The sequence below is a fragment of the Lissotriton helveticus genome, chromosome 11, assembly GCF_964261635.1.
Source record: "Lissotriton helveticus chromosome 11, aLisHel1.1, whole genome shotgun sequence".
Taxonomy (NCBI): Eukaryota; Metazoa; Chordata; class Amphibia; order Caudata; family Salamandridae; genus Lissotriton; species Lissotriton helveticus.
In genome coordinates this window covers 888,744,602-888,758,618 of record NC_136072.1, presented here as the reverse complement: position 1 = coordinate 888,758,618, position 14,017 = coordinate 888,744,602, and the positions used below count along the sequence as shown (strand labels likewise).

At 46.6% G+C, this 14,017-nt stretch overlaps 2 protein-coding genes across 2 annotated transcripts in view; one reads left to right on the top strand and one right to left on the bottom strand.

The window, feature by feature from the left end:
- The window catches only part of NOS1 (nitric oxide synthase 1), a 1,595,398-nt gene that overhangs the window by 1,351,723 nt on the left and 229,658 nt on the right, over positions 1-14,017 (bottom strand). The window lies entirely within an intron of this gene.
- LOC144790911 (uncharacterized) overlaps positions 1-14,017 on the top strand; it is an 81,782-nt gene that overhangs the window by 1,307 nt on the left and 66,458 nt on the right. The window contains exons 2-3 of the mRNA XM_078665549.1: positions 1,658-2,787; positions 3,174-7,289. Coding sequence (XP_078521675.1) covers positions 3,891-7,289 — 3,399 coding nt within the window. The 5' untranslated portion in view covers positions 1,658-2,787; positions 3,174-3,890. The remainder of the gene's footprint in view (positions 1-1,657; positions 2,788-3,173; positions 7,290-14,017) is intronic.

The following is a 14,017-nucleotide window of genomic DNA, read 5'->3' as shown; positions in this document are numbered from 1 at the left end:
AAGAATGTGCGAACGATCAAGTTTGTATGACATCCTTATTGACGTATTTCTGTCCATCCTTACGTCAATCCCGGCACCTTTCAGGTATAAATAATACCGACATTGCCTTAAGCAAACACACGAGGTGGTGACAAGATTGGAGCAGCGAGACTTGCCGAGGAGCCCAGCTGACAGCGAAGCCCACAGACGCTGCCCCTCCTTTCTGACGCGCTGAGAGAGAGACGCTGCCTTTTCTCCTGCCGAGAAATCCAGCTCCGGCGCTTCCAAGCAGCCCTCGCAGGCAGCTGGAATATCAAGACCTGAGATAGAGATACCAGCCCTCCAGCCTTCTAAATCCCAGGTACTGAACTGAATCATCCTTTGTAGAGAATTCTTGAAGCAGACCCTTGGCAAAACAAACTTAACTTAAACTGCTACTTATCTACTCCCGCCACGTATTAGGCTTAGGTCAGGTACATTGGGGTAGGCGTAGTTAGAAGCACCAGTTGAGTACGATTAGTCAATGTATATATGTATGTATCTATTTTATCCATTTTAAGTATCATATGGCTAAGAAACCATATCAATGCTTTTACAGTATTATTTTATAATTCTGTTATTACTGTATGCACTTTACTTAACTATAAGTATTGCAATAATAGCGATTCATTTCTCTTGTATGAGAAAAGAGACTGATCAATAAATAACATCTTTTTATTGAACACGCCCGTCTCTTCCTTTTCTCTACAATCTGGTGAAACTAAGAATGCACTGAACTGACTGAGTAAAATAAGTTGTCTTTTGTTTTCACACGACTCTAGAGATACACTCTTGATTAGGGGAGAGCAAAGTTGTCATGTTCTATGGTTGTCAGAAACTAAATCCCTTCTTGTCTATCCAGGGAAGTTAAACTCCTCCTTGTCTATTCGAAAGTACAATGTCCCACAGCGGATCCACTAGCAAGCACCTCAAATTTCCAGAGTCCCATAAATTGTATATATAGTTGTGCTGTAAACCTCCAGGACCTGCTGTGGTTGAGTCCCACTGGAATCCCAGAAGAAGAATGTCAAAAGTAAATGGAGGCAGCACCAAATTTGAAGTGAATCAATCGAGCCAGAAGTTTATTCCAAAAATAATTTTTCTTTTTATTTTCTTATTTCTCAAGGTGCACAAGACAGCCAACGCGTTTCGCTCCCAAAAGGAGCTTCGTCAGGGCAATTATAAAGAGCGATAAATCTTTCAATTATATAATGAGGTTGAATGAAGAGGTTCTAGCCAGTATGGTAGGCCACGGAACTATTATAGTTAGTCCTAGTTGGAAGTAAGGTTATCACATGGGGCCGTCAAATATTGGGTATAGATGTAATAGGCGGACTGTTCCAAAATTCTATATAGGTATTCTAAGTATAGTACATAAGGCAACGTTTGCGCAGTCCTTGATAAGCTGCCACACCACCAGCTGCAGGAAAATATTACATTACGAACAGTCCAACGCAGAAAAACCTCCTTGTCTATTCGAGAAAGTTTCTAGTGAACTCTGAGCTAGCTGGCAAACACTAAACTTTAAGTCTAATATCGACAGTAGAAGACCTAGTTAACCTCTGTCCTACGTCTATACTATTGAAGATATTATTCCAATGCGCAGAGCCTATTGGGATGATAGGAACTACACTACAAGACTTTTCCGTAGGATTATGTTTGTATTAGTGCCTGTTTACCTTTTGAACCTCTTGCTGAGGTGTTTGTACCTGCAGTTATTTTTGGTTATGTAATAAACCTTTCAAACTTAGTTTGGTCAGTGGTTCTTGGGGGAAGCAATTGGGATTTCTAAATTGTTTATTCTCTGATGACAGATTGCCTAATTCACTCTATGGCAGGTAAAAAGGTCTAGTCGACCTGTGACGGGATTATGGAGAATGACAAGCAGACTCTAGAGGTAAAATCCCGCCTTTCCAGTTGGTAGCAGAATAGGATGGTTTACCTTCTAGAGTGAGGGTAATCCAGAAGTAGGTTGAGGTTTCCCCGAGGCCCATAGAACCAAGGATGAGTGTCCAGAGAATCGCGGATGGAGGACGGCGTTCCACGAAAACCGACGGAGAGTGACAGTGCGGCAGAAAGCAGCAGGTCGAAGGAGAGTGAGTATGAAAAGGGTCATGCGTTGCTAGATTGCGGTGTTATGTTGTATTGTGTGTTGTATTGTCTTGCGGAGTAGAATGCTTGTAGTGTGAAAGAGGAACAGGTTGTGAGCGCGCGCAACCAGTGAAAATCTTGGGCTCAGGGAGAGTCCAAGTGGTCCGGGTGTATTCAACACCCATAGTAATTGTCAACCAATGTTAAGGGGGTTATGAGGTACCATTAATCGCCCGCAGAACCGAGATAGGGGGAACGAATGTGTGAGTGCGTGGGTAACGGACGCTGGTCGGAAGTTGCGTGAGTTTGTAACCTATCAGTGAGGCGATTGTCCGGTCGTTCGCGGACAGACATTTGCCAGTTTGGGTGACAATTACAGTTAGGCTGTGGCCGTACAGTCAGGGAAGTGGTTGCTTGGTCGGAAGTAATCATTTTCAGTGTATGATTGGGACGCAAGCGAGACCGCGAGAAGTACGGAGAGAGGAGGGGAACTGCTGCGAAACGGAGGCGAGTGACGTCAGAAAGAGCCGCGCTGAGATTGGTCGGTTGGCGTGGAGCCGCGCTGAGATAGGGCGGTTAGTGAGAAGCCGCGCTGAGATTGGTGGATTGTCATCAGGAAGTAAACAAGCGCTGTGGAACAAGGAAACGTTTTGGGCTTTCATCATGAAATGTTTTAAGGTGTTGCGGAAATGTTTCAAAGGCGAAAACAAGATAGAACCTCGGGGTGGGGAGGAGGCTCCACCCGAGGATACTCCAGCTCATTACATGGCTACGAATGTTGGGTTGCATACCATATTGTGGCTTGATACCTGGTGTAAGATGACAGATGGGAATGAAGAATTTACCTTCCCTAAATACGGGACGTTTAGGCTAGAAGTGTTGCATCAGCTGAAAGCGATTATGGCTGCGTTGCGACCTTTGCCCAGACCAACACAATTTGAAGCGCTAAATGCATGGATCAGGGCAGCCCATGACAGGGGCAGAGATAGGCAACAAGAAAGAGTGAAACGATCAGTTAAGGCGGTCCAAGATGCGAGATGGGATGCCATGGAAAAGAGATGGAGGGTACAGACTATAGAAGGGGATAGATTGTACCCGTTGCTAGATGCACAGAGGCGCAATACAGAAGACGAGGATGAGGACAGCGAGACAGATGATGGCCTGATAGAGAGGATGTTGGCAGAGAGACCACCTCCATACAATCCCGAGTTGGGGGGAACGCCAATGTCAGCCAGGACTTGGGAACATTCTGATGGGGATGGTGGGGTCAAAATGGTGAGTGACAAGAACACCTCAGAGGATATATTTTATCCAGTGAAGGGAGAAAAGGGACCTCCACCCTCCCCAGTGACGAGAGTAGTGGGGCGATTTACAGTGCAGAAGGTTCGGGTGGAAGAGGGTGTCCACTCAGAAATTGCCAGATGCGCTTACGGTACCTGTTAACATAGGTCCCATAGTATCAGTGTACAACCCAGAGCAGAAACAAGTCGAGAATCCGTTGCAAAGGGGGAGTGAGAGATGCACCAGTGAAGACAGGAGTAACGGGACAGAAGAAGGGTGGAGGCAGTTGCCAACGCCAGTAGACAGAAGCACTCCTTTGGTGGCATCGGCAGACTCCTCGGAAGGACAGATGGGTTGGAGGGGACCGATGGATCTAAGGGGACCAAGGCCGAGGTCGATGAGAGAACTAAGGCCAGACTTGAGAACGTGGGAAAACGGTTGTGGACACTCAGAGTGATAGATCCAGGAATGTCTTTGGGTCTGACAACCAGGAAGAAAGGATGGTATCCCACTGTGCACCTAGTGAAAGCAGGCAGGAGCGGGAAGGAGAAGGGGTGGGGAATAGGGGGGCGTCCCATCACACCTCTAGCGATAGTAGGCAGGAGTGGGTTCGAGAAGGCTGGGAGAACCGAAGGGTTACCCCTAACACACCTGAGGAAAACAGACGAGAAATTCAGGACAGTGGCGGGAGAGGCTCTAATGGAACTACTAGCCAAGGTACATTGAGGGCTGCGATAAAGGCAAGAAGAATAGATGTGCTGAGGCTGAAAACAGAAGTGGAGGAAATAGTGGAAGGTACATTGCCACTAGAGAGAATTGAACTATACGAAACAGATGAGCTACTGTTTGTAGCGAAGGATGTTACACGGAGGGCTAGGGCTGCTCATGAGAAACTCTCTGAATTGGCAAATAAATACAGCGTAGATTTGACCAAAACAAAAGCTTTGCAGAGTGGCCACCGGTTACAGTATTCAGATCAAGATCTAGAAGAAAAGAGGGTGATCGGATTAAAAACTCACATCAGGGAGCTGATTGTGGGAATACGAACGTGGTCCCCTCTGGAGAAATGGGAGGAAAGGTGGTCAAAGAGAAAGAGTGTTAGAAGGAGCGTTCTGGAGACATCTCCAGGAGGAGGGTTGTTGCATGCAGAGGCATACCCCTTGCGGGAGGTGGCTCATGGAGGCTATGTACACGTGCCCTGGAGTAGGGGAGATCTGGCTGCCTTTACGAACACATTCCCAAAGTTGAGAGAGAGTCCAGTGGAATGGTACAAACAGGTGGAGAGGTTTGTTAAATTCTCAAAGGTGCTGTGGATTGATTTGAACACACAGTTTGACATTGTGGTCCCAAGTGACTTGTGGATAGCGTGCAAGGTTAGTGTTGAATGGCCCACCGCGGAGCCAGAACGAGATTCTGCCACGAATGGGCCGTCACCCAGGGTAATGGCAAAGTATGAGCAGGCGATCACGTGGCTGAAGACTAAGGTACCACCACAGGACATAGATTGGGTGAAAATAGATCGGACTAGACAGGAACCAAAAGAGACAGTGCATGAATACTACGAGAGGTTATTGCTGATCTTTAAGCAGTACAGTGGGTTAGATGTGATGGACCTAAAGGATATGGGACAGTTCGTATCCAAATTTGTTCTAGGACTAAGGCCTGATATTTGCCTTATGATCCAGCAACATCTGATCTGTTGGCAAAATAAACCCCTAGATGAGATTTTGAGGTATGCGAGGTACTGCAGTGACGAGATAGACTTGAAGACAAAGAAGCTTAAGGACAAACTGATGTTAGTACAGATGCAAGCGGGAGGACAGGGTCAGTCAGGCAATGGCACCATGGGGAGGAGATCAGGGGGGCAGAAGAGGGACGGAGAGGAAGGTCCAAGACCTAGGATAGATATAGAGGCCCTGAAAAAGACGACCAAGTGCCATCAATGTCACGAGGTGGGGCATTGGAGACGCGAGTGTCCCCATAACCCTGACAATCAGGTACAGGAGGAGGAGGAGGAGGAGGAAGTACAAGCCCCTCCGGTACGGAAGGTGACAGTGACCAAATCCCAGACGACGAAATGGGGGACGTCAGCCCCTAGGGCTCCAGTTCCCCAGGCACCGAAGATTTCAACAGGGAGCAAGGTATGTAAGCAGATGCCTTTCATAGTGGAAGGGGACGAGTGTTACCAATTTGATCCGGTGACAGGATGGTACGTGGATGGGGAGGAGGGCTGTACTCTAGGAGCTGTACTAGAGGTAGATCAGAGAGGACCTTTTGTAGAGGCAGATGTAGATGGTCATCCCACCACATTTTTGGTTGACACTGGTGCCTCTCGCTCCACTGTGCGGTCTGCGGTGGTCCCCAACTTACCCCTTTCAGGACAGACCATCCAAGTTGTAGGAGTTGCAAACAGAAGAATGACAAACCCCCTGACTGAGCCAGTCCCTGTTAAGATTGGAAGTTTTAGTGACCAACACCAGTTCGTGGTGTGTGATTCCAGTCCTGTGTGCCTGTTAGGAAGAGATCTTTTGTGCAAACTTAATTGCACCATCTATTGTACCCCAAAGGGAGTGGAATTACAGACTAACGATGATGATGCTGATTTTAAGGTTGCAAATACGCATACGTGCATTGAGTTGTACCCTGCTATAACTGTGGAGGAACTCCCTTGGGACTTGAGAGACTCGGTCTCCCCAGAAGTCTGGGACTTCACAGGAGAGGAGATTGGACTGATCAAAGGGGTAGAGCCAGTTAGAATTCAGGTGAGACAGAATGTTGAATTTCCTCGAACTCCCCAGTACAAGCTGACCCCAGAAACACTTGAAGGTATAAAACCTGTGATTGAGTCCATGGTTAGACAGGGAATTCTGAAGGAGGTTATGGGAAGTCCCTGTAACTCTCCGATAATGGGATTGCAGAAACCAAGTGGGAAGTTCAGGATTGTGCAGGATTTACGGAAAATTAACAACATAGTTGTTCCATGCTGTCCAGTGGTACCAAATCCATCAGTGATATTGTTTCAGATACCGTTCCAAGCTGAATGGTTCTCTGTGATTGATTTGTGTCAGGCTTTCTTTTCTATCCCATTGCACGAGGAGAGCCAATTTCTTTTCGCATTTAAAATAGAGAGTCGCGTTTTAACATGGTGTTGTATCCCCCAAGGGTATACAGAGAGCCCATCGATCTTTAATCAATTGCTGAAAAGGAACCTTGAGAGTCTAGTACTACCGCAGAACTCCGTTCTTGTGCAGTACATAGATGACCTCCTTGTTGCGTCAGACACCGAAGATTCTTGTAGGATTGATACCATTGCCTTGTTGAACCATCTGGGGAAGAATGGACACAAGGTATCTCCCAGTAAATTACAGTACTGCCTGCAAGAAGTGCAGTATCTGGGTCACAGAATAGAGAAGGGGAAGAGAAAGGTGTCACCTGACAGGATTGAGACTATCATGAGAATGAGCGTGCCCTCGACTCAAAGAGAGGTCAGGATGTTCTTAGGCATGGTTGGCTACTGCCGACAGTGGATTGCTAATTTTTCTCTGAAGGCGAAACCACTGCAGAAATTGACGCACAAGGACGTGAGTGATCCGGTACCATGGGACACAGATTGTATGATGGCCTTTCTGGAGCTGAGAGAGGACCTGAGTCGCGCTCCAGCTCTGGGAATGCCCGATTACACCAAATCATTTGCATTGTTCTGCTGCGAGAGGGAGCGGTGTGCATTGGCAGTCTTAGTGCAAGATAATGGAGGAGTCCGTAGACGAGTTGCATACTTCTCGGCTACCTTAGATCCAGTAGCCGCAGCGCTGCCCGGATGTCTCAAATCCGTTGCTGCAACAGGTGTCAGCATTGAAAGGTGTGAAAGTATTGTGATGGGATATCCACTGACAGTGCATGTACCTCATTCTGTGGAATTGTTGATGACCAGGACCAAGACGCAGCACTTGACAAACAACAGGCTCACACACTACGAGCAGGTTATACTTGCTGCAGAGAATGTGACTCTCAGGAGGTGCTCTGTCTTGAATCCTGCTACTTTGTTACCATTACCGAATGATATAGAAGATGATTGGGAAGACCATGATTGTCTTGATGTAACTGAACTATGCACCAAGCTAGACCGGATATTGTTGATGTGCCATTAACAGACCCTGATGAAATTTATTTTGTGGATGGCTCATGTGTAAGAGACAATACTGGTCAGTTGAGAGCAGCCTTTGCTGTCTGCACTATTTCTGGAGTAATTGAAGCAGCCTTCCTGGAAGGAGTACACTCTGCACAGGTGGCTGAGATAATTGCATTGACACGCGCCTGTTTAGCAGCCAACGGCATTAAGATCACCATATTCACGGACAGCCAGTAAGGATTTGAGGTGGTTCATGACTTCGGCCAGTTGTGGTCCCAGAGGGGTTACATGACATCATCGGGCTCCCCAATCAGAAATGGTGAATTTATCAGGTTATTGCTGGAGGCCTTGCAAAGACCTGCAGAAATAGCTGTGGTAAAATGCACAGCACACACAAAGGGAACGGATTTTGTGACACAAGGGAACCGTTATGCTGATGAAGTTGCACGCTATTGTGCAGAGCAGGGATACTCCTTTACGGAACAAACAATTGAGGGACCAAGGGAAAGAACCGAACTAAGCATGATGCTTGAGGTGGCAGACACATGGGAAGAGCTGAGAGACATGCAAGGACAGACATCTGATTATGAAAAAAGGGTGTGGGAATCGGCTGGCTGTGTCAAGGGAGATTTGGACATGTGGGTTTCAGCTGATGGAAGAGCTGTGTTACCGAATGAGTTGGTGAGTGCAATGGCACGACAGATACATGGTCCTGTACATTTGGGAAGGGATGCGATGGTGCGTGTATTCAGGCAAACGTGGTACAACCCAAAATTTAGACAGGCCGCAGAAGCAGTATGTCAGAGATGTGTAACCTGTCAACAGCTGAATGTTGGGAAAAGAACACCTGTCACATTGGGAGGTCCGGCGGACCTTTCTATAGGATGCAGATAGATTTCATCGAGATGCCGAGGTGCAATCGCCTCAGGTACGTCTTGGTGATTGTGTGTGTGTTTTCTAGATGGGTTGAGGCATATCCCACTCGTAGGTGCGATACACTCACAGTAGCAAAACTGTTGTTGAGGGAGCTAGTGCCACGATTCGGGGTTCCGACCTCTTTGGAATCGGACAGAGGAAAACACTTTAATTGCGAAGTTGTGAAGATGCTTTGCTCTGCCCTGAACATTGACCAGAGACTGCATTGTAGCTATCGACCAGAGGCTTCTGGCATAGTGGAGCAAATCAATGGGACTTTGAAGGCTCGAATGGCAAAAGTGTGCTCATCCACGTCCCTGAAGTGGCCCGATGCCTTGCCATTGGTACTAATGAGCATGCGTAGTACCCCAGATAGAAGGACAGGGCTCTCGCCCCATGAAGTGCTGATGGGGAGGGCTATGAGACTGCCATCTATTCCTACAACTGCCTTGATGAATATCACAGATGATGTGATTCTTGACTATTGCAGAGGACTTTCTGATGTCATGCGTTCTGTGTCTCTTCAGGTGCAGGCTGCTGAAATTCCGGCTTCTAGCGACCTTTGTCACGACCTGTGCCCTGGTGACTGGGTCCTGGTGCGGAAGCACGTCAGGAAGAGCTGCCTGGACGTACGTTGGAGAGGAACTTACCAAGTGATCCTAGTCACTACTACTGCTGTGAAGTGCGGTGGATTGCCAAATTGGGTCCATGCTTCTCACACCCGACGAGTCCCAGCACCCAAGGAGAGGACAGCTCCTCTCGTAGATGAAAATATTAACGAAGAAGAGGATTCATCAGAGGGAGCAAGTCAAGCTGTGGGGGTGCCTGTAGAACTTGGGGACTCCCCTGATCAAGCAGGAAACGGCCAAGACGAAAGTGACACGGAATCTGCCTCAGAGGGAGGAAGTGGCGGAGAAGGCGATCTGAGCGCAGAAGAGGTCGACAGTGGAGACGAACAGGGTGTGCGAACGAGAACAAGAAGGGCAAGAGGTGCAGGGGATCATTGGCCCGAGAGACAGAGGCGAATGAATGTGAGATTGGCTTCCGAAACAGATCTTGCCCCTGTGTCCGAAGAATCAGATCCGGAAGAGGGTGAACGAGGAGCTGAGCAAGGAGGTCCGAGAAGGTCAAGGAGGGTGAGAGTACCTTGCCAAAGATACGCCACTCCAGAGTGGACCTACCCTTTTACAAATGCCAGGAGTACTGAGGTCCGGGAGGTTGAGGTCAGTAGCAGTGACCAGTACGATCCCAAATGTTAAGCTGGAAGTGATACTGTTGGTTCCTGGACTTGAAATCGAAGGTAAACTGACACTCACCATTCCCAATCCCCCTCTCCTGAGCAAGATACGTGATTTACTACTGGATAGACTGATTTTTCCTACGTTTGTACCCGATATGCCAGCATATGATGAAGTCGTGCTCCGCATGGAACTTTTAGATTATGTGTTGCAAGCAATCGGATCAAGTATAATCATAGACTATTGAGAACTTTGAACTTTCAATTTGCTTTGAAAAAAACTTTTGAAAAGACTTTGTGAATAACTGTTGAACTTAACCTAGAGCCGAGTGGAAGAAGAACAAATTTAGGGACTTTCCATAGAGGACGGAAAAGGGTTAAGGTTGTCTGTCGTTGAAACAAAAGAAGCACTGAAACGGGACTTTCCGCTTTTCAAGGTGGTTCGAGAGACTCAAATAGCACAGAAAGAGACTTTTGGGTGCTTTCCGAGAACGAACTACTTTGTACTGAGACCATGTCGTCTGGAAACCCGAATCGTAGAGCCAAATGCATAGTAGGCACTCTTTTAGGAGGAGTGATACTCCTTATAGCTATAGTAGTTTTAGTTTCTTATTTTGCACCACACGAACAGGTAGAGAAGGCTGTGGGGACATCGACACCTACCACTCCTAGCCAGAAGGAAGAGAGAGAGCGAAGAGAGAAAGCCATACTGGCTGCAGAAAGCCGTAGGCTACACACTTATCTGTCTAAAGGAAATTTTGGGCAGAATGCGTATGCCAAGCTGTTGTATGAATACATTGAGGCGATGGATGCGAAGGACTGTTATGTGTGCATGCAATTACCAGCTTCCGTAGATGAGGGTATTAGATACCATCACCTTCCATTGACATATGGAATATCCTGTAGTTTGCTGATTAGTATCCTATATGGACGAAATCACTTTGAATATTTATTTTCGAATTATGATGCTGTGCTACCAGAAGTCCCGAATTACAAGCTTTTGAACAAGTGGGACTATTATAAGTCAGAGGACAGACTTGGGTATTTTTTCATTCCCACTCGAGAGCTAGACACCCCGTATGCACATCGACACAACTTGACATGTTTGTTATCAGATACAGAAAAGAAGTTCATTGAACAGGTAGAAGATAGGTACACGAAACAGAAAAAGTTGCGAGATTCAGGGCAAGGAAAGGTAGATTGGACCGAAGAAGAGAAGCAGCATAAGTCAAGAGGGAGTTATGGACCAATAGCTCTAGATGAAATACAGAAAGGGAAGTTGTGTCTGCACAGACCACAGACGTATTATGAAAATGTGTATGTGGGTCAGACTACGTGTGACCACACCTTCACCTTAGAATACTATACAAAGGACTTCTTGAAGAGCGTGGTTCAGGTGATTCCTACTGTGTATTTTGTCTGCGGAAGGAATGCGTATGTGAGATTGCCAGAGAAGTGGTATGGAACTTGCTACCTAGCAATCATCTTTCCCAAGATTTATCATACGGAAGATTTTGCACTCCTAGAGGGAGGACCTCAAAGGAGGGTTAAGCGAGGGGAAAGTGCTGGAGCAATTGTGGGAGATGTGTTTGGAGCAGCGATACCTATGTTGGGTGTCATTTTGAACGACATAAAGATACGACGGCTGGCAACTGTTGTGGATGAATTGTCAATGAATACTGCCAAGTCATTGGTGTTGGTTGAGGGTGAGATGTTGTCGATCAGGACAATGGTTTTACAGAACCGTCTTGCTCTTGACGTCATACTAGCAAAGGAGGGCGGGGTCTGTAAACATTTGAAGGTCCAAGAATGTTGCACTTATATACCAGACAACTCTAAGGATCTGGAGAAATATATAAGCAACATTACTGCAATCCATTATGAAATAGAGGACTTGACGCAAAAAAATGCGTGGGAGACAGTTGGCAAGGGATTTGGGAAGGTTGGAAGCTGGTTTGCCAACTTGGGAAAGAGTTTTCTTGGATTTGTACTGAAGCCCCTTATCATAGCGGTGGCATGTGTGATTGGATTGTGGGGTTTGGTAAGATTGTACAAGTGGTACAGGTCCAATAGGTTGGCGAGATCAATGAGAGCGCAAGAGATGCGAATGGAAAGGCTGCAGGATAGTCAATACCGCAGCCTGAGAGCGTTGGAATCGTTCAAACGAGGGAAAATGGCCACAAGCTCAGTTTAGTTGGTTCTTCCCCTAAGGAAGATGTGTGGGTGGTGATGACACGGGTCATCAAAGGGGGGAACTGAGAGAGCGCCATTTACAGTGAAATTTGTAGGGGTGCAGCATATGTACAAGTAGTCAGCACCCGTATATATAGAGGACTTTTAATCATGTTTAGATGCAATGTATGACAAGTACTCAAGCAAATTGGTATCAGAGAATGTGCAGAACCAACGTTACAAGATGCAAATTCATATTTGATGCAATATAGAGATGCTTTGAAATTAAATCTTTTACTATTAAGAAGAGTGTTTAATTGATTTACTAATGTGCTTTCAGATTGATTAACTGAATTGTGATCATGCTTTATGTACTCAATAATTAGTCGAATTTAGAGAAAATGCATTTGTCAGTAAGGTTGAAGGCCTAGAGAACACAGAGAATTGCTCATGTAAGCGTGAGGCCTAAAACTCTAGCAGAGGCCTAGTTCATGGAAATGGCGCAGGCCTGTATGAAAATGTTTTGCTTAAACATATAAACGGTAGAAATGCTTATGAAAGAGGTTTTGGAAAATATTGCAACATTGATAGAATGTGAGCCTATTTGCGTATATTCTTTTTGCAGGTGCATCACCAAGTAGATTGTAGAGTAGAAGGGCCCATTGTGTGCGAGAGCTAGAAATGTTAGACTCAGACATGGAGGAGTAAACCAGGAATTTGAAGATACAACTGGAGGCGACAGAGAGTCTGAGACCCAAGGACGTTTTAACGGACAAGGATGGAAGAAGGCCAAAGTGGAAAAACTAATGTAATCGACACCTTGGAGAGGGCGTACCTGAAGGCGTGTCATTCACATTTTGGGGTTTCGTATTAGGGACAGCACCCCGAGGGTGGAGGCAGAGCAGATGGGCTGAGGAGTCAGAGAGAGTGGTTGGTCTTGGTAAATAGCTTAGCTATGACTGAGGATTCTCTAGTCTTGGAGAGAAGTGAGTGAACTTCTTTGAAGTCACCACTGCTGACACCTTTGGTTAGGTTGGGCTATTGTTGAGTAGGGATGTCACTTAGAGTAGTGTAGGGACAGATTAACCTGGATTTATGTCCTTTATTCCGATGAGTACCAGAACCCAGGTTATAGCTATTTTGTTTAGTCTGATGGTCCTGGAATTGATCCTGGTGTTGTTCATCAGTCGCCTGAGACTTTTCCGTAGGATTATGTTTGTATTAGTGCCTGTTTACCTTTTGAACCTCTTGCTGAGGTGTTTGTACCCGCAGTTATTTTTGGTTATGTAATAAACCTTTCAAACTTAGTTTGGTCAGTGGTTCTTGGGGGAAGCAATTGGGATTTCTAAATTGTTTATTCTCTGATGACAGATTGCCTAATTCACTCTATGGCAGGTAAAAAGGTCTCGTCGACCTGTGACGGGATTCTGGAGAATGACAAGCAGACTCTAGAGGTAAAATCCCGCCTTTCCACACGTTTCATAAAAGCAAGGACACACACAGCCAGTCAGCTACCCATGGGAGCAGGCTGCAGAAGTGGTGTGCACATATGTCATTTCGAACTGCTTGGATCACTTCCTGTCTGAAGACGGCCTTTCTTCGGCGGCTACAATTAAAGGTGCGATCAGGCTCAGCTTTTTTCTACTTCTCTGCTCTTTAAAATGTTTTTCTATGGCGGGGGCATTTCTCTTGATTAGTCACAGCTAATTAGGGTTCTGGCAGAGACATGAAATTAGAAATGTCAGAGCTGCGAGGCTACAACCCCCTAATCCTTTGATAATAATTTACCCTCCTGGGAGGGCCCCAAGTTGTGGTGGCTGACAAAGAGGCAGAATTAGGTGGGCAGCAGACCATTAGGAGGGGAAATAAGGAGCCTACCGAACCCTGCAGCGTGCCCACAGCCCGCTGGCTGTGCTGCCAGGTGAGGTGCCTGTTCAAGCCTGCGCTGCTAATTAGCTGACTTTACCAGGCCCGCCACAGATGCCCAGGTGTGCCCGGCGAGGATGTGTGCTCTTGGGCGCCCGCCAAAAGACAACTGTGTTCAGAGATCACATTTCAGGGCTCTAACTACGCCGCGCAAACACTTCTTCAGGATTATTGTGCATTATCAAAGCGAGGACAAGACCAACACGACAGAAAACTGTTTCTAGCCGCGTTTCCTTTAGTCAATTAGC